This window comes from Passer domesticus, chromosome 3, assembly GCF_036417665.1.
Source record: "Passer domesticus isolate bPasDom1 chromosome 3, bPasDom1.hap1, whole genome shotgun sequence".
Lineage (NCBI taxonomy): Eukaryota > Metazoa > Chordata > Aves > Passeriformes > Passeridae > Passer > Passer domesticus.
In genome coordinates this window covers 1,288,656-1,310,178 of record NC_087476.1, presented here as the reverse complement: position 1 = coordinate 1,310,178, position 21,523 = coordinate 1,288,656, and the positions used below count along the sequence as shown (strand labels likewise).

Below are 21,523 nucleotides of genomic sequence, written 5' to 3'. Positions count from 1 at the left end.
CAAAAAGTGGGAAAACGAGGGAAATCCAGGCGAAAAAATGGGAAACCCAACCCCAGCTCTGGAGCGTGGCACGAGGAAATCTGGGAATTCTGGGAGCTGGAAATCTGGGAATGGCAGGGATCCGGAATTCTGGGAATGGCAGGGATCCGGAATTCTGGGAATGTCATGGATCCAGCAATCTGGGAACGGCAGAAACTTGGAACTCTTGGAATATCAGGGCTCTGGAACCCTGGGAATTGCAGCTCCGTTATCTTGGGAATTCCGGCTTTACCATCCCAGGAATTCCCGCTCCGTTTTCCCTGAATCCCTGCTCTGTTATCCCGGAATTCCTACTCCATTTTTGCAGAATCCGTGTTCCGTTATCCCAGACTTCCCACTCCGTTTTCCCACTGTTATCCCAGACTTCCTGCTCCATTTTCCCACTCCATTATCCCAGAATTCCCACCCTCTTATCCCGGCATTCCCGCTGGTTTATCCCAGCGTTCCCGCCGCGTTTTCCCGCTGTGTTATCCCAGCATTCCCACTCCATTTTCCCAGAATTCCAGCTCTGTTTTCCCAGCATTCCCGCCTCGTTTTGCTGCTCCGTTATCCCAGAATTCCTGCTCTGTTATCCCAGAATTCCTGCTCCATTTTCCCAGCATTCCCACTCCATTTTCCCAGAATTCCAGCTCTGTTTTCCCAGCATTCCCGCCTCGTTTTCCTGCTCCGTTATCCCAGAATTCCCACTCCATTATCCCAGCATTCCTGCTCCATTTTCCCGCTCCATTATCCCAGAATTCCCACTCCATTTTCCTGCTCCATTATCCCAGTGTTCCCGTTCCATTTTCCCAGCGTTCCCACTCCATTTTCCTGCTGGGTTATCCCAGCGTTCCCACCCCGTTTTCCCAGCATTCCCACTCCATTATCCCAGAATTCCAGCTCCATTTTCCCGCTCCGTTTTCCCAGAATTCCAGCTCGGTTTTCCCGCTCCATTTTCCCAGCATTCCCGCTGGTTTATCCCAGAATTCCCGCTGTGTTTTCCCGCTGGTTTATCCCAGAATTCCCGCTGTGTTTTCCTGCTGGTTTATCCCAGAATTCCTGCTGGTTTATCCCAGAATTCCAGCTCTGTTTTCCCACTCCATTATCCCAGACTTCCCACTCTGTTATCCCAGAATCCCCGTTCCGTTATCCCAGCGTTCCCGCTGTGTTTTCCCGCTGGTTTATCCCAGAATTCCCGCTGGTTTATCCCAGAATTCCCACTGTGTTTTCCCGCTGGTTTATCCCGGCATTCCCGCTCCATTTTCCCACTGGTTTATCCCGGAATTCCCGCTGGTTTATCCCAGCGTTCCCGCTGTGTTTTCCCGCTGGTTTATCCCAGAATTCCCGCTGTGGTTTCCAGCTGGTTTATCCCAGAATTCCCACTATGTTTTCCCGCTGGTTTATCCCAGAATTCCAGCTCCGTTTTCCCGCTGGTTTATCCCAGAATTCCCGCTGGTTTATCCCAGAATTCCAGCTCCATTTTCCCGCTGGTTTATCCCAGAATTCCCGCTGGTTTATCCCAGAATTCCAGCCCCGTTTTCCCACTCCATTATCCCGGAATTCCCGCTGGTTTATCCCAGCATTCCCGCTGGTTTATCCCGGCATTCCCGCTCCATTTTCCCGCTGGTTTATCCCGGAATTCCCGCTGGTTCACCCCAGCATTCCCGCTGGTTTATCCCAGCGTTCCCGCTGGTTTATCCCAGAATTCCAGCTCCGTTTTCCCGCTGGTTTATCCCAGAATTCCCGCTGGTTTATCCCAGAATTCCCGCTCCATTTTCCCGCTGGTTCACCCCAGCATTCCCGCTGGTTCACCCCAGCGTTCCCGCTCCGTTTTCCCGCAGGCTCAGCCCCGCTGCGTTCCGGGCGCGCTCGGGCTCCGCCGGCTCCAGGGCGCGGGCGATGCGCTCGGCGGGCGGGCGCAGCCGCGGCGGCCGCGCGGTGCAGGCGCAGAACAGCTCCCGCACCGGGGCCTGCGCCGGCGCCAGCGCCTCGCGCGGCAGCGCCGGCCGCGTGCCCAGCGCCGCCCGGAACGCCGCCTCGTCCAGGGAGTCCTCGGAGCAGCTCGAGTCCTCTGCAACGCCGGGGACGTCCCGTCGGGAGAGGGTTCCGGAATGCCGGCCCCGGCCCGGCCCGGCGCTTCCCGATCCTCCCAGGGATCCTCTGGGAATTCCAGCCCAGCCCCTCCCCATTGTCCCAGTGAGGAATTCCTTCCCGAGATCCCAAAACCCCAAAACCCCAATATCCCGACCCTCTGGAATGCCGGGAACATCCCATCGGGAGCAGTCCCAGGAATCCCGGCCCCGGCCCGGCCCGGCGCCCCCGGATCCTCCCAGGGTGATCCCAACCTTTCCTTGGACAGTGCCAGGGATCCTCTGGGAATTCCAGCCCAGCCACCTCCCCACCCTCCCAGTCAGGAACTCCTCCCCAAGATCCCAGAATACCAAGATCCCAAAATCCCGACCCTCTGGAATGAGCAGCCTTTGGCACTGGATCCTGGGAATCCCGGCCCCGTCCCAACCCAGCACTTCCCGATGTTCCCAACACTGCCACTCTGGGAATTCCACCCCAGCCCCTCCTCACCCTCCCAGCCAGGAATTGCTTCCCAATATCCCAAAACCTCAAGATCCCAAAACCACAAGATTCCCACAATCCCAAGATCCCAGCCCTCTGGAAAGCCGGGGGCATTCTGCCAGGAGTGGATCCCAGGAATCCCGGCCCAGCCCAGCGTTCCCTGATCCTCCCAGGGTGATCCCAACCTTTCCTTGGACACTCCCAGGGATCCTCTGGGAATTCCAGCCCAGCCACCTCCCCACCGTCCCAGCTGGGAATTCCTTCCCGAGATCCCAAAACCTCAAGATCCCAAAATCCCAAGATCCCGACCCTCTCCAACACCGGGGACATCCTGTTGGGAGTGGATCCCGGGAATCCCGGCCCCAATCCCAGCCCGGCGCTCCCTGATCCTCCCAGGGATCCTCTGGAATTCCAGCCCAGCCTCTCCCCATCCTCCCAGCCAGGAATTCCTTCCCAAGGTATCGAGATCCCAAGATCTCAAAACCCCAAGATCCCAACCCTCTGGAATGCCAGAGGGAGCAGCCTTTGGCACCGGATCCGGGGAATCCCGGCCCCAATCCCAGCCTGGTGCTTCCCGATGTTCCCAACACTGCCACTCTGAGAATTCCAGCCCAGGCCCTCCCAGCCAGGAGTTCCTTTCCCAGATCCCAAAATATCAAAACTCCATGATCCTGAGCCTCTGGAACGCCAGGAGACAGCAGCTGTCAGGAGTGGATCCCGGGAATCCCACCCCGATCCCAGCCCGGCGCTCCTTGATCCTCCCAGGGATTCTCTGGGAATTCCAGCCCAGCCGGGAATTCCTTCCCAAGATCCCACCATCCAAGCTCCCCTTTCCCACTGGAAGCCATTCCCTGCCTCCTGGCCCTCCAGCCCTTGCCCAAATCCCAGCTCTCCTGGAGCCTCTGCAAAAGGCTCCAAGCATTCCCTGGATCCTTCCCTGATCCAGCTGCACATTCCCAGCTCTCCCAGCCTGGCACTGGATCCAGCCCCATCCCGACTCCTCCTTGAGAAGGAATTTTGGGATCCAGGGTCTTCACTGGGAATTGGGGACTCCAGGAAGGGTCTCCCTTCCCTTTTCCATCCCCAAATTCCATAAAAATCCCTCAGGATGGATCCTGAGTGTCCTTGATCCCAGAATCCTGGAATGGTTGGGATGGGATCCATGGACCTTCAATCCCATCCCAGGGACCCTTCCCATGATCCCAGGGCGATCCAACCTCTCCTTGGACATTCCCAGGGATTCTCAGGGAATCCCAGCCCGGCCGGGAATCCCTTCCCAAGCTCCCACAATCCCAATCTCCCCTTTCCCAGTGGGAATTCCATCCCATCCCATCCCATCCCATCCCATCCCATCCCATCCCATCCCATCCCATCCCATCCCATCCCATTCCCCTTTCCCACCCGAGCGCTCCCCGGATCCCTTCCCGGCGCCCGTTCCCCGCCGGGATCTCCCGTCATTCCCGTCATTCCCGTCATTCCCGGTGTTCCGGACCTTCGGAGTCGCTGTGGGGCGGTGGCAGGTGGGGCACGCTCAGCGCCAGCATCTCCCAGAGCGTGAGGCCGAAGGCGAAGATGTCGGCGCGGTCCGAGATGGCCGCGCCCGGCTCCAGCGCCTCGGGCGGCGTCCAGGGCTCCGTGCCCACGTAGCGCAGGGAGGGGTCCCGCACTGCCGGGACAGCGCCGGGATATCGGCACGGGATGTGGGATCAGGGGGACGTCACGGGGATATCGGGATCACGGGGACATCACGGGGACGTCACGGGGATATGGGATCAGGGGGACATCACGGGGATGTGGGATCACAGGGACATCACGGGGATATCGGAATCAGGGGGATATCATGGGGATATCAGGATCACAGGGATAGCGGGAATGGGGTCGCGCACTGCCGGGACAGCGCCGGGATATCGGCAGGATGTGGGATCAGGGGGATGTCACAGGGATATCGGGATCACGGGGACATCACGGGGACGTCACGGGGATATGGGATCAGGGGGATAGCGGGAATGGGGTCCTGCACTGCCGGGACAACGCCGGGATATCGGCACGGGATATGGGATCACGGGGACGTCACGGGGATATCGGGATCAGGGGGATAGTGGGAATGGGATCGCAGGGATAGCGGGAATGGGGTCACGCACTGCCGGGACCGGAGCGCACGGATATCGGCCGCGGGATGTGGGATCACGGGGACATCATGGGGATATCGGGATCACAGGGATAGCGGGAATGGGATCACAGGGATAGCGGGAATGGGGTTGTGCACTGCCGGGACAACGCCGGGATATCGGCCGTGGGACATGGGATCAGGGGGATATCACAGGGATATCGGGATCACGGGGACATCACGGGGATATCGGGATCACGGGGACATCACGGGGATATCGGGATCACAGGGATAGCGGGATCACGGGGATATCGGGATCACAGGGATAGCGGGATCACGGGGATATCGGGATCACAGGGATATCGGGATCACGGGGATATCACGGGGATATCGGGATCACAGGGATATCGGGATCACAGGGATATCGGGATCACAGGGATAGCGGGATCACGGGGATATCGGGATCACGGGGATATCGGGATCACAGGGATATCGGGATCACAGGGATATCGGGATCACAGGGATATCGGGATCACAGGGATAGCGGGATCACGGGGATATCGGGATCACAGGGATATCGGGATCACGGGGATATCACGGGGATATCGGGATCACAGGGATATCGGGATCACAGGGATATCGGGATCACAGGGATAGCGGGATCACGGGGATATCGGGATCACAGGGATATCGGGATCACGGGGATATCACGGGGATATCGGGATCACAGGGATAGCGGGAATGGGGTCACGGACTGCCAGGACTGGAGGGCCGGGACAGCGGCGGGATGGCGGGATCATGGGGATATCACAGGGATATTGGGATCACAGGGATAGCGGGAGCACAGGGATATCACGGGGATATCGGGATCAGGGGGATATCACGGGGATATTGGGATCAGAGGGATAGCGGGAATGGGAGCAGAGGGATAGCGGGAATGGGGTCACTGACTGCGCCGGAACGGGAGCACAGGGATATGGGCGGGATATCGGGATCAGGGGGATATCAGAGGGATAGTGGGATATTGGATTCAGAGGGATAGCGGGAATGGGAGCACAGGGATAGCGGGAATGGGGTCACGGACTGCCGGGACTGGAGGGCCGGGATAGCGGGATCATGGGGATATCACGGGGATATCGGGATCACGGGGATATCATGGGGATATCGGGATCACGGGGATACCGGGATCACAGGAATATCACAGGGATATCGGGATCACAGGGACATCACGGGGATATCGGGATCACAGGGATAGCGGGATCACGGGGATAGCGGGAATGGGGTCACGGACTGCCGGGACTGGAGGGCCGGGACAGCGGCGGGATAGCGGGATCATGGGGATATCACAGGGATACTGGGATCAGAGGGACATCAGCGGGATATTGGGATCACGGGGATAGTGGGAATGGGATCAGAGGGATATCACAGAGATATCGCAGGGATATCACAGGGACATCGGGAATGGGGTCAGGATATCGAGAGTGGGATCAGAGGGGTATCGCAGGGATATCGCAGGATCATCACAGGGACATTCCCAGGAGCCACACATTCCCAGGGATCCCACATTCCTAGGAACACCCCCATTCCCAGGAATCCCACCACAATGGGAATGGAGATGGGATCCATTGGAATGGCACATGGGATCCGTGGGAATGGGATCCATGACAATGGGAATGGGATCCATGGGAATGGGAGTCCCACATTCCATCTCACATTCCCGGACACCCCCCGTTCCCGGGGATCCCCATTCCCGGCATTGCCAGGATCCCCGTTCCCAGCATTCCTGGGATCCCCGTTCCCGGCATTCCCGGGATCCCCGTTCCCGGCATTCCCCATTCCCAGGATCTCCGTTCCCGGCATTCCCAGGATGCCCCATTCCCAGGATGCCCCATTCCCGGGATCCCCCATTCCCGGGATCCCCCATTCCCGGGATCCCTGTTCCCGACATTCATGGGATCCCCGTTCCCAGGGTGCCCCATTCCCGGGATCCCCCATTCCCGGGATCCCTGTTCCCGACATTCATGGGATCCCCGTTCCCAGGATGCCCCATTCCCGGGATCCCCCATTCCCAGGATCCCCGTTCCCGGCATTCCCAGGATGCCCCATTCCCGGGATCCCCCATTCCCGGGATCCCCGTTCCCGACATTCCCGACATTCCCGGCATTCCCGGGATCCCCGTTCCCGACATTCCCGGGATCCCCGTTCCCGGCATTCCCAGCGTTCCCGATCCCGGCATTCCGGGGTGCCCACCGGTCAGGTTCTCGTCCAGCGGCAGCGAGACGCCGACGTCGCAGATCTTGACGGCCTCGAAGTCGCCGCGCACGACCACGTTGGGGGACTTGATGTCGCCGTGCAGCAGCCGCTGCTCCGTGTGCAGGTACTGCGGGAATCCGGGAATGCCGGGAACGCCGTCGGATCGGGGAGCCGGGGGAAATCCCGGGCCCGGCCTCGGAGCCTCCAGGCGTGGCTCGGAATCCGTGGGTCGGGGGGGATCTCATGGATCAGCCCAATCCTGCGACTGCTCCTTGGGATCTCCCAGGGATTCCCTGGGAATTCCAGCCCAGACGGGAATTCCTTCCCAAATCCCACCCCAAGGTCCCCTTTCCCGGGAATTCCCTCCATTCCCAACTCTTCCAACCTGGGGTTGGAACCAGCCCCATCCTGACTCCTCTCTGAGAAGGAATTTTGGAAATTCCTTGGGAATTGGGGACTCCTGGAAGGGTCTCCCTTCCCTTTTCCATCCCCGAATTCCATAAAAATCCCTGGGGATGGATCCTGAGCATCCTGGATCCCAGAGTGGTTTGGGATGGGACCTTCAATCCCATCCCATTCCAACCCCGATCCAGAGTGCTCCAACCTTTCCTTGGGCTCTCCCAGGGATTCTCTGGGAATTCCTTCCCAAATCCCACAACCCCAAGCTCCCCTTTCCCAGGGAATTCCCTCCGTTCCCAGCTCTCCCAGCCTGGCACTGGATCCAGCCCCATCCCGACTCCTCCTTGAGAAGGAATTTCGGGATCCAGGGGCTTCACTGGGAACTGGGGACTCCAGGAAGGGTCTCCCTTCCCTTTTCCATCCCAGAATTCCATAAAAATCCCTGGGGATGGATCCTGAGTGTCCTTGATCCCAGAATCCTGGAATGGTTTGGGATGGGATCCATGGACCTTCAATCCCATCCCATTCCAATCTCACCATCCCAGGCTGCTCCAACCTTTCCTTGGCCGCTCCCAGGGATTCTCCGGGAATTCCAGCCCGGCCGGGAATCCCTTCCCAAGCTCCCAACACCCCCAGAGCAGCTGGAGAGCCGCCCTGGCTCCCCTTTATCCCTGAATTTTGGGGTTTCCCCGGGATCCCGCGGCTTCCCCGGAGCCGCGGGGTTTTTCCCGGAATTCCCGTTGCCGTCATTCCGGTACCTGGAGGCCGCGGGCCACGCTGAGGGCCACGCGCAGGATGGTGTCGGGCGGGAAGGCGCCCAGGCCCCGCCCGCGGCGCTCCTCGATCCGCTCGTGCAGCGACTGCTCCCCCCCGAACTCCATGGCCAGGCACAGGCTCCCGTCCGCCGCCGCGCCCAGCGCGCGGTACCCTGCACCGCCGCGGAACGGAGCACGGGATCGCCGGAGCACCGGGATCATGGGAATGGGAGCCAGGGAATGGGAACGGGGTCATGGGAATGGGAGCCAGGGAATGGGATCAGGTGATCATGGGCATGGGAGCACGGGAATGGGAACGGGAGCCAGGGAATGGGAGCATGGGAATGGGAATGGGAATGGGAGCCAGGGAATGGGAGCACGGGAATGAGAACGGGGTCATGGGAATGGGAGCCAGGGAATGGGAGCATGGGAATGGGAATGGGAGCCAGGGAATGGGAGCGGGGTCATGGGAATGGGAGCCAGGGAATGGGATCAGGTGATCATGGGCATGGGAGCATGGGAATGGCATCACGGGAACGGGAGCATGGGTGCACAGGAATGGGATAACGGGAATGGGAATGGGATCACGGGAATGGGACGGGACCATGGGAATGGGATCACGGGAATGGGAACGGGGTCACGGGAACGGGAGCACAGGAATGGGAATGGAATCATGGGAACGGGATCCACAGAATGGGAATGGGATCCATGGAATGGGATCCAGGGATGGGAACGGGGTCCCAGGAATGGGATACAGGGAATGGGAACAGGATCACGGGAATGGGAACGGGATCACAGGAACAGGAGCACAGGAGTGGGAACGGGATCCAGGGAATGGGAACGGGAGCCAGGGAATGCGGATGGCAGCGGTGGGAATGGGATCTGTGGGATCCATGAGACCCTTGGGATACATGGGAATGGCATGGAATTTGTGGGAAGGGGAACAGTGGGAATGGGATCCATGGGAATGGGAGCTGTGGGAATGGGGATGGGACAGGAATAGGGATGGCAATGGGATCCATGGGAATGGGAATGGGGATGGGAATGGGATGGGATCTATGGGAATGGGTCCACGGTAATGGGATCCGTGGGATGGGAATGGGGCAGCAGCAACAATCATGGAATGCTCCGGGTGGGATTCATGGATTTCAGTCCCATCCCAATCCAACCCCAACCCCTTCCACCATCCTGGGGGCTTCCCTGAGAATTCCAGAGGCACTGGGAGGTCTGGAATTCCCCGATCCCAAATCCTCTTCATCTCCCCCTGGAGCTGGCTCCACCCCATCCATTCCCATGGATCCAACCAATTCCCATGGATCCACCCCTCCATTCCCATAGATCCAACCCCATTCCCACAGATCCACCCTTCCATTCCCAACAAATCCAACCCCTCCATTCCCATGGATCCATCCCATTCCCATAAAATCCAACCCAATTCCCAACAAATCCAACCCCTCCATTCCCACGGATCCAACCCCATTCCCATAAAATTCAACCCCATTCCCAACGGATCCAACCCCATTCCCAACAAATGCAACCCCATTCCCATGGATCCATTCCCATTCCCATGGATCCAATCCCACTCCCACAGATCCAACCCCGTTCCCATGGATCCATCCCAATTCCCATGGATCCACCCCTCCATTCCCAACAAATCCAACACCCATTCCCATGGATCCAACCCAATTCCCAACAAAACCAACTCCTCCATTCCCATAAAATCCAACCCCATTCCCACAGATCCATCCTTCCATTCCCAACAAATCCAACCCCTCCATTCCCAACGGATCCAACCCTCCATTCCCATGGATCCAACCCCATTCCCATGGATCCATCCCCCTTGCCATAAAATCCAACCCCATTCCCATGGATCCATCCCCATTCCCAATGGATCCCACGCACATTCCCATCAAATTCAACCCCATTCCCAACGGATCCAACCCCATTCCCAACAGATCCAAGCCCTCCATTCCCAACAAATCCAACCCCATTCCCAATGGATCCCACCCACATTCCCATCAAATCCAACCCCTCCATTCCCACGGATCCATCCCTCCATTCCCAACAGATCCATCCCCATTCCCATGGACCTATCCCCATTCCCACGGATCCAACGTCATTCTGATGGATCCATCCCCATTCCCAATGGATCCCACCCACATTCCCATCAAATCCAACCCCTCCATTCCCAACAGATCCAACCCCATTCCCAACAAATTCAACCCCATTCCCATGGATCCATTCCCGTTCCCAACGGATCCAACCCCACTCCCACAGATCCAACCCCATTCCCATGGATCCAGCCCCATTCCCGATGGATTCCACCCACATTCCCAACAACTCCAACCCCTCCGCTCCCACGGATGGCTCCCGGCGTTCCCGGCGGGCGCGCACCCACGATGTTGGGGTGCCGCAGGCTCCGCAGGGTCTGGGCCTCGTGCCGGAGCCGGCTCTGGAAGAGCTGCCGCTGCCGCCGGGAGCAGCCGGAGCTGATTTTCTTCACGGCCCACGGAGAGCGGGGCAGCTCCCGCGGGGACCTGCCGGGGAAACTCGGGAATCGCCACGGAATTCCCGCCGGGAAAGGGACCGATCCCCCGCGGGACGGGAATGCTGCAAATTCCTCCGGGGAGTTCCCAGGGGAAGGGGAATTTCAATCGGTTCCCATTTCCAGAGGGAGGCCAAATCTTTGGAATTCCGGCTGGGAGTGGGTTATCCCAAAATAATGGAGCCCAAAATCCTGGAATTCCAGCTGGGAAAGGATTATCCCAAAATAAAGGAGACCAAGTCCCTGGATTCCAGCCAGGACAAGGTTATCCCAAAAGAATGGAACCCAAATCCCGGAATTCCAGCCAGGACAGAGTTATCCCAAAATGATGGAGACCAAAATGCTGGAATTACAGCCGGGAAAAGGTTATCCCAAAATAATGGAGCCAAAATCCCAGAATTCCAGCCAAGGAAAGAGTTATCCCAAAAGAATGGAGCCCGAATCCCGGAATTCCAGCTGGGAAAGGGTTATCCCAGAGTAATGGAGCCTAAAATCCTGGAATTCCAGTTGGGAATGGGGTATCCCAAAAGAATGGAGCCCAAAATCCTGGAATTCCGGCTGGGAATGGGTTATCCCAAAATAATGGAACTCAAATCCCAGAATTCCAGCCGGGACAGGGCTATCCCAGAGTAATGGAGCCCAAAATCCTGGAATTCCAGCCAGGATTTATCCCAGGAATGGCCCCAAATCCCTGAATTCCGTCCAAGGAAAGACCAGTGGGGTTATCCCAAAATAATAGAGCCCAAAATGCCAGAATTCCAGCCAAGGGCAGAGTTGTCCCAAAATAATGGAGCTGAAATCCTGGAATTACAGCTAGGACAAGGTTATCCCAAAAGAATGGAGCCCAAAATCCTGGAATTAGAGCCAGGAAAAGGTTATCCCAAAATAATGGAGCCAAAATCCCAGAATTCCAGCCAAGGAAAGGGTTATCCCAAAATAATGGCGCCCAAATCCTGGAATTCCAGCCAAGGAAAGGGTTATCCCAAAAGAATGGAGCCCAAATCCCGGAATTCCAGCTAGGACAGGGTTATCCCAAAACACCGCCGTCCCTCCCAGCTCCAGAAATCCCAAATCCCTCCCTCGGCTCCGTATCCACGCGGAGGAAAACCGGGATGGTCTCCGGGATTTCCCGGGATTCCCAAGGCCGCTCCCAACCTTTCCATCAGGTAGACGCTGACGCCGGTGCCGAATCCCAACTTCCGCATGAAGGGAGAGGCCGGGATGGTCACGGACTCGAGGCCGGGCTCTGCGGGGAGAATTCCCGGTGATCCCACGGGAAACCCGCTGGGATCGGATCTGCTGATCCCATGGGAGATCCCACTGGGATTGGATCTGCTGATCCCATGGGAAACCCACTGGAATCAGAATTTGCTAATCCCACAGGAAATCCCACTGGGATTGGGATTTTCTGATCCCACAGGAAATCCCACCGGGATCAGGATTTGCTAATCCCACGGGAAATCCCACCGGGATCAGGAATCTGCTGATCCCATGGATGATCCCACTGAGATCGGGATCTGCTGATCCCACGGGAAACCCCTCTGGAATCAGGATTTGCTAATCCCACACAAAATCCACTGGGATCGGGATCTGCTGATCCCATGGATGACCCCACCAGGATCGGGATCTGCTGATCCCATGGACAAACCCACTGGGATCGGGATCTGCTGATCCCATTGATGATCCCAGATCTGTTTCTCGGGAATCACCGACCGGATGGGAGGGAACGGCCTCGATCTTCCAGAGGAAGTTCAGCTGGATTTTGGGAACAATTCCTGCCCGGAATTCCCAGCCCTGGAGTCCCCATTCCCAGATGTTAAATCCCATTCCCAGTAGGATTTAAATCCCGGGGGATTTTGGGGTCACGGATCCGGGGTGTCCTCAGCAGAGTCGGGAATGGTTGGAATTCCCAGCCCAAAATATTCCACGATTCCCACAGACGCTCCGATCCCATTCCGGAGTCAGATTTTTAGGAAAGCTCCTTCCAACCCCCCCAGTGTTTTCCCAGATTCCGGCTCTGTTCCCTGGGTTTGTTCCCGAAAAAATGGAGATCCCACAGATCCAGCCCCAGCTCCAAAATTGGGGAATTCCGGGCAGCACAGGGAGCTGGGATGGGAAATGGGGATGGGAAATGGGATGGGAAATGGGGATGGGAACAGGGATGGGAAATGGGAATGGGAAATGGGGATGGGAAATGGGGATGGGAAAGGGAAACAGGGATGGGAAATGGAATTAGAAATGGGAAACAGGGATGGGGATGGGAATGGGAAATGGAAAACGGGGATGGGAATGGGAAACAGGGATGGAAAGTGGGGATGGGAATGGGAAATGGGGATGGGAAATGGGGATGGAAACCGGGGATGGGAATGGGGATGGGAAATGGGAAACAGGGATAGGAAATGGGGATGGGAAACGGGAGTGGGAAATGGGAATGGGGAATGGGAACAGAGTTGGAAAAACAGGGATGGGAAATGGCGATGAGAAATGGGGATGGGAACAGGGATGGGAAATGGGAACGGGGATGGGAAATGGGAAACAGGAATGGGAATGGGGATGGAAAACCGATCCCAGCTGATCCCAGGGATTTCCCACCCAGATGTGCCCAGGGATAAAACTGGGGGGGGGAGGGGGAGGAGGAGGAGGGGGAGGCCCTGGCAGAGTTTTCCCGGGAATCTGCGGGATTGTCCCAGGAAAGGTTGAACGGGGCTTGGAGCAGCCTCTGGAATTCATCCCGGGGATCCCTCCGAGGCCTTTCCCGTCCCTGATCCCGGGTTTGGGATGAGGGCGTTCCCCTGGAACAGCCTCTGGGGCCCAACGATGCCTCTGGGAACATCCCGATCCCTCTGGGAACATCCCGAACCCTCTGGGAACATCCCGAACCCTCTGGGAACATCCCGAACCCTCTGGGAATATCCCGATCCCTCTGGGAACATCCCGAACCCTCTGGGAACATCCCGAACCCTCTGGGAATATCCCGAACCCTCTGGGAACATCCCGAATCCTCTGGGAACATCCCGAACCCTTTGGGAACATCCCGAACCCTCTGGGAACATCCCGATCCCTCTGGGAACATCCCGAACCCTCTGGGAACATCCCGAACCCTCTGGGAATATCCCGAACCCTTTGGGAACATCCCGAACCCTCTGGGAATATCCCGAACCCTTTGGGAACATCCCGAACCCTTTGGGAACATCCCGAACCCTTTGGGAACATCCCGAACCCTCTGGGAACATCCCGATCCCTCTGGGAACATCCCGAACCCTCTGGGAACATCCCGAACCCTCTGGGAATATCCCGAACCCTTTGGGAACATCCCGAACCCTCTGGGAATATCCCGAACCCTTTGGGAACATCCCGAACCCTTTGGGAACATCCCGAACCCTCTGGGAACATCCCGATCCCTCTGGGAACATCCCGAACCCTCTGGGAACATCCCGAACCCTCTGGGAATATCCCGAACCCTGTGGGAACATCCCGATCCCTTTGGGAACATCCCGAACCCTCTGGGAACATCCTGAACCCTCTGGGAACATCCCGATCCCTTTGGGAACATCCCGAACCCTCTGGGAACATCCCGAACCCTCTGGGAACATCCCGAACCCTCTGGGAACATCCCGAACCCTGTGGGAACATCCCGATCCCTTTGGGAACATCCCGATCCCTTTGGGAACATCCCGAACCTTTTGGGAACATCCCGAACCCTCTGGGAACATCCCGAACCCTCTGGGAACATCCCGATCCCTTTGGGAACATCCCGAACCCTCTGGGAACATCCCGAACCCTCTGGGAACATCCCGAACCCTTTGGGAACATCCCGAACCCTTTGGGAACATCCTGAACCCTCTGGGAACATCCCAAACCCTCTGGGAACATCCCGAACCCTCTGGGAACATCCCGAACCCTCTGGGAACATCCCGATCCCTTTGGGAACATCCCGAACCCTCTGGGAACATCCCGAACCCTCTGGGAACATCCCAAACCCTCTGGGAACATCCCGAACCCTTTGGGAACATCCCGAACCCTCTGGGAACATCCCGAACCCTGTGGGAACATCCCGATCCCTTTGGGAACATCCCGATCCCTTTGGGAACATCCCGAACCTTTTGGGAACATCCCGAACCCTCTGGGAACATCCCGAACCCTCTGGGAACATCCCGATCCCTTTGGGAACATCCCGAACCCTCTGGGAACATCCCGAACCCTCTGGGAACATCCCGAACCCTTTGGGAACATCCCGAACCCTTTGGGAACATCCCGAACCCTCTGGGAACATCCCGATCCCTCTGGGAACATCCCGAACCCTCTGGGAACATCCCGAACCCTCTGGGAATATCCCGAACCCTTTGGGAACATCCCGAACCCTCTGGGAATATCCCGAACCCTTTGGGAACATCCCGAACCCTCTGGGAATATCCCGAACCCTCTGGGAACATCCCGATCCCTCTGGGAACATCCCGAACCCTCTGGGAACATCCCGATCCCTTTGGGAACATCCCGAACCCTCTGGGAACATCCCGAACCCTCTGGGAACATCCCAAACCCTCTGGGAACATCCTGAACCCTCTGGGAACATCCCGATCCCTTTGGGAACATCCCGAACCCTCTGGGAACATCCCGAACCCTCTGGGAACATCCCGAACCCTGTGGGAACATCCCGATCCCTTTGGGAACATCCCGATCCCTTTGGGAACATCCCGAACCTTTTGGGAACATCCCGAACCCTCTGGGAACATCCCGAACCCTCTGGGAACATCCCGATCCCTTTGGGAACATCCCGAACCCTCTGGGAACATCCCGAACCCTCTGGGAACATCCCGAACCCTTTGGGAACATCCCGAACCCTTTGGGAACATCCTGAACCCTCTGGGAACATCCCAAACCCTCTGGGAACATCCCGAACCCTCTGGGAATATCCCGAACCCTTTGGGAACATCCCGAACCCTCTGGGAATACCCCGAACCCTTTGGGAACATCCCGAACCCTCTGGGAACATCCCGAACCCTCTGGGAATATCCCGATCCCTTTGGGAACATCCCGAACCCTCTGGGAACATCCCGAACCCTCTGGGAACATCCCGAACCCTCTGGGAACATCCCGAACCCTTTGGGAACATCCCGAACCCTCTGGGAACATCCCGAACCCTCTGGGAACATCCCGATCCCTTTGGGAACATCCCGAACCCTCTGGGAACATCCCGAACCCTCTGGGAACATCCCGAACCCTTTGGGAACATCCCGAACCCTCTGGGAACATCCCGAACCCTCTGGGAACATCCCGAACCCTCTGGGAACATCCCGAACCCTCTGGGAACATCCCGAACCCTTTGGGAACATCCCAAACCCTCTGGGAATATCCCGAACCCTTTGGGAACATCCCGAACCCTTTGGGAACATCCCGAACCCTCTGGGAATATCCCAAACCCTCTGGGAACATCCCGAACCCTTTGGGAACATCCCAAACCCTCTGGGAACATCCCGAACCCTCTGGGAACATCCTCATCCCTTCGGGAACATCCCGGGATCAAACCTCCCAATCCCTTTGGAGCCATTCTGGGATCAAACATCCCAAGCCCTTTAAGAACATCCCGATCCCTTTGGGAACAATCTGGGATCAAACATTCCCATCCCTTTGGGACCATCCCAGGGATCCCCTTGGGAACAGCCTGATCCCTTTGAGAACACTTCCACCCCTTTAGGACCATCCCAGCGATCCCTTTGGGACCATCTCAATCCTTTTGGGGCCATCCCGATCCCTCTGGGAATATCCTGAACCCTCTGGGAACATCCTGATCCCTTTGGGAACATCTCAAACCCTTTAGGACCATCCCAATCCCTTTGGGACCATCCCGATCCCTCTGGGACCATCCCAGTGATCCCTCTGGGGCCATCCCAATCCCTTTAGGAACATCCCAATCCCTTTGGGAACATTCCAGGAAATCTCCATCCCTTTGGGAGCGTTCCCATCCTTTTGGAACCATCTTGATCCCTTTGGGACCACCCTGATCCCCTTGGGAACATCCTGATCCCTTTGGGAACAATCTGGGGTCAAACATCCCGATCTTTTTGGGACCATCCCGATCCCTTTGGAATCATTCTGGGGTCAAACATCCTGATTCCTTTGGGACCATATTGATCCCTTTGGGATCATTCCAGGATCAAACATTCTCATCCCTTTGGGACCATCCCAATCCCTCTGGGACCATCCTGATCCCTTTGGGAACATTCCCATCTCTCTGGGACTATCCCAGTGATCTTTTTGGGACCATCCCGATCCCTTTAGGACCACCCCAGCAATCCCTCTGGGGCCATCCCCGTGATCCCTTTAGGACCATCCCAATCCCTCTAGGACTATCCCAGTGATCCTTGTGGGGCCATCCCAGTCCCTTTGGGGCCATCCCTGTGATCCCTCTGGAACCATCCTGATCCCCTTGGGACCATCCCGATCCCTTTAGGACCATCCCAATCCCTTTGAGAACATTCCCACCCTTTTAGGACCATCCCGATCCCTGTGGGACCATCCCAATCCCTTTGGGACCATCCCAATCCCTTTAGGACCATCCCGATCCCTTCAGGACCATCCCGATCCCTTTGGGACCATCCCGATCCCTTCAGGACCATCCCAATCCCTTTAGGACCATCCTGACCCCTCTGGGACCATCCCAATCCCTGTGGGACCATCCCGATCCCTTTGGGACCATCCCAATCCCTTTGGGACCATCCCAATCCCTTCAGGACCATCCCAATCCCTTTAGGACCATCCTGACCCCTCTGGGGCCATCCCAATCCCTTTGGGACCATCCCGATCCCTTCGGGACCATCCCAATCCCTTTGGGACCATCCCAATCCCTGTGGGACCATCCCAATCCCTTTGGGACCATCCCGATCCCTTTAGGACCATCCTGATCCCTGTGGGACCATCCCAATCCCTGTGGGGCCGTTCCCGATCCCTTTGGGACCATCCCGATCCCTGTGGGACCATCCTGATCCCTTTGAGAACATTCCCACCCTTTTAGGACCATCCCAATCCCTGTGGGACCATCCCAATCCCTGTGGGACCATCCCAATCCCTGTGGGACCGTTCCCAATCCCTTTGGGACCATCCCAATCCCTTTAGGACCATCCTGATCCCTCTGGGACGATCCCAATCCCTTTGGGACCATCCCAATCCCTTTGGGACCATCCCGATCCCTGTGGGACCATCCCAATCCTTTTAGGACCATCCCAATCCCTTTGAGAACATTCCCACCCCTTTAGGACCATCCCGATCCCTCTGGGACCATCCCAATCCCTTTAGGAACATCCCGATCCCTTTGGGACCATCCCGATCCCTTTGGAACCGTTCCCAATCCCTGTGGGACCATCCCAATCCCTGTGGGACCATCCCAATCCCTGTGGGACCGTTCCCAATCCCTGTGGGACCGTTCCCGCCCCCGTGGGGCCGCCCCGTGATCCCGTGGGATGGCTGCAGGGCCGCCCCGCGTCCCTCACCCTCTCTGTCCCTCATCCGGCGGGAGGAGGGCGGGGGGGACTGGAAGGTGTCCATGGAGCCGATCCCGATCCCGATCCCGATCCCGATCCTGCGGGGCACCAGGGGACGTCAGGGGACCCCGATGGCAACGGGGAACAGGGGTTTGGGGGAATTTTGGGGATTGGGAATATCCTGGGTTTGGGAACTCGGGGAAACTTTGGGGATTGGGCAGAGCTGGATTTGGGAATTGGGGAAATTTTGGGAATTTCAGAAATCCCAAATTTTGGGAACTTGGGGGGAATTTTGGGAATTGAGAACATCCTGGATTTGGGAATTGCGGGGACTGGATTTGGGAATTGGGGAAATCCTGGATTTGGGAACTGGGGGGAATTCTGGGGATTGGGGAAATTTTAGGAATTGGGAATTGAGAGAGGTGGATTTGGGAATTGGGGGAAAATTTGGGGATTGGGAATATCCTGGATTTGGGAATTGGGGAGGCTGGATTTGGGAACTGGGGGAAAATTTGGGAATTGGGAATATCCTGGATTTGGGAACTGGGGAATTACAGAAATCCCAGATTTGGGAACGGGGGTATTTTGGGAATTGGGAATATCCTGGGTTTGGGAATTGGGGGAAACTTTGGGGACTGGGCAGAGCTGGATTTGGGAACTGGGGAAATCCTGGATTTGGGAATTGAGGGGAATTTTGGGAACTGGGGGGGGACCCGCATTTGGGAACTGGGAGAAATTCTAGGGATTGGGAAAATCCTGGACTTGGGAAATTGGGGGGCAGTGGCTGGATTTGGGAATTGGGGAAAATTCTGGGGACTGGGGAAATTTTGGGAATTGGGAATTGAGGGAGGCGGATTTGGGAATTGGGAGAAAATTTGGGGAATTGGGGAAATGCTGGATTTGGGGATTGGGGGGAATTTTGGGAATTGGGGGGGCCTGAATTTGGGAACTGGGGAGAGCTGGATTTGGGAATTGGGGAAATCCTGAATTTTGGAACTGGGGAAATTTGGGGATTTGGGGGGGGGGCTGGATTTGGGAACTAGGGGAAATTCTGGGGATTGGGAAATCCTGGATTTGGGGATTTGGGGGGGGGGGGCTGGATTTGGGAACTGGGGAAATTTGGGGAATTGGGGGGGGGTCCCAAACTGGGGAATCGGGGAAGCCCCGGATTTGGGAATTGGGGGGGGGTCCCGGATTTGGGAATTTGGGGATTCCGGACTGAAGGATGGGGGGGATCCCAGGGGATCCCAGCAGGGGGGGGCGGGGAGGAAATCCCAAACCTGGGAATGGGGAATCCCGGACCGGGAATTGGGGGGGACGGATCCCCAAAATCCCGGCCCGGGAACCGGGACGGTGCCAGGCTGGGGGGTCCCGGATCCGGGAATTGCGGAGCGGGGCGGGATCCCGGCCCGGGAGGGGGGTGGGATTTGGGAATGGGGGGGGATCCCAGGATTTTGGGGGGGATCCCAGCCCGGGAGGGGAACGCGGGGATGGGATTTGGGAATGGGGGCGATCCCAGGATTTTGGGGGCCGATCCCAGCCCGGGACAGGAATGCGGGGCTGGGATTTGGGAATGGGGGGGGGATCCCAGGATTTTGGGGGGCGATCCCAGCCCGGGACAGGAATGTGGGGCTGGGATTTGGGAATGGGGGGGGATCCCGGGATTTTGGGGGGATCCCAGCCCGGGAGGGGAACGCGGGGATGGGATTTGGGAATGGGGGGGGATCCCGGGATTTTGGGGGCCGATCCCAGCTCCGGGGGCTCCCCCTCGGTCCCCACCTCGGTCCGCGATCCTGTCCCCGGCGCCGCTCGCGGGGAATTCCCGGGGAATTCCGGGATCCCTTTTCCCGCCTTTTCCCGCCGTTTCCCGCCCTTCCCGCGCGCCGCTTTCGAACCCCGCGCGCGCCCGCCCCGCCCCTTCCGGGGGCGTGGCCAAGCACCAAATATGGGTGTGGGGGCGTGGCCAGCGCCGCGCGGGCAGGCGCGGGGCGTGGCCTAACGCCGGCGGGGTGACGTAATCGGTCTGCACAGCCTGTGGGCGTGGCCATGACGGAGTGGGCGTGGCTAGGGGCGGTCCCCGGGGTTTTGGGGCGGCCCCAAAAACAGCCGGCGGGGATTTGGGGCCCTCGGGGGCTCTGTGGGGCCGGGGGGGTCAGGGAGCAATGGGGGGGGGACCCCGAGAATTTGGGGGCGCGCTGTGGGGTCCGCGGAAAGCCAGAAATGCCCCAAAATCCCATAAAAACCCATAAATACCATAAAAACCCCATGAAAACCCCATAAATACCATAAACCACCATAAAAACCCCATAAATCCCCTAAAAATCTTTAAAACTCCATAAATGCCTCGAAACCCCATAAAAACCCCATAAAGACCATGAAAACCCATAAAACCCCATAAATGGCCACAAAACCAAAAAAAAACCTCTATAAAAGCCCATAAAACCCCATAAATGCCCTAAACCCCCATAAGCCCCATAAAGTCCATAAAACCCCATAAACCCCATAAATAAAAACCCCATTAAACCCCATAAAACAAACAAAAAACTCTCTAAACCCCCTAAATCCCATAAGCCCCCATAAACTCCATAAACCCCACAAAACCCCATAAACCCCATAAAATCTCCCTAAACCCCATAACCCCACAAACCTCCCTAAACCACATAAACATCATTAAACCCCAAAAACCCTATTAATCCCATAAAACCTCAAAAACCCCAAAACCCCATAAATCCCCTAAATCCCCATAAAACCCCTTAAAACCCCTTAAAACCCCATAAACCACATAAACCCCATAAACCCCCAAAAAACCCATTAAAATCCCATTAACCCCAAAAAAACCCATAAACCTCACAAACCCCCTAAACTCCATAAACCTCATAAACCCCATAAACCCCATAAAACCCCCCAAAAACCCATAAACCTATAAACCCATTAAAATCCCATTAACCCCATAAACCCCCAAAAAATCCTATAAACCCCATTAACCCCATTAACCCCATAAACCCCATAAAATCCCATAAACCTCATAAACCCCATAAAATTTCATAATCCCCATTAACCCCATAAACCCCAAAAACCCCATAAACCTCATAAACCCCATAAACACCATAAACCCCATAAACTCCATGAACCCCATAAAATCCCATTAACCCCATTAACCCCATAAAGCCCCATGAACTCCATAAACCCCATAAACCCCATGAAACCCTCCATAAAATCCCATAAACAACATAAACTCCATAAAATCCCATAAACCCCATAAAACCCTCAATAAAATCCCATTAACCCCATTAACCACATAAAGCCCCATAAACTCCATACACACCATAAACCCCATGAAACCCTCCATAAAATCCCATAAATCCCATAAACCCCATAAACACCATAAACCCCATAA

General features: G+C 56.9%; 1 protein-coding gene across 1 annotated transcript; it reads right to left on the bottom strand.

The window, feature by feature from the left end:
• Positions 1–1,600: 1,600 nt before the first annotated feature.
• On the bottom strand, positions 1,601–20,034 carry PBK (PDZ binding kinase). Its single transcript, XM_064411469.1, has 8 exons — positions 19,906–20,034; positions 18,136–18,224; positions 11,804–11,894; positions 10,498–10,640; positions 8,107–8,276; positions 6,947–7,076; positions 4,082–4,255; positions 1,601–2,089 (listed from the first exon to the last, which is right to left on the bottom strand). Exons 2-8 carry the CDS (start codon positions 18,188–18,190, stop codon positions 1,827–1,829), a joined length of 1,026 nt encoding a protein of 341 aa, XP_064267539.1. The 5' UTR covers positions 18,191–18,224; positions 19,906–20,034; the 3' UTR covers positions 1,601–1,826.
• Between the last annotated feature and the right edge of the window lie 1,489 nt (positions 20,035–21,523).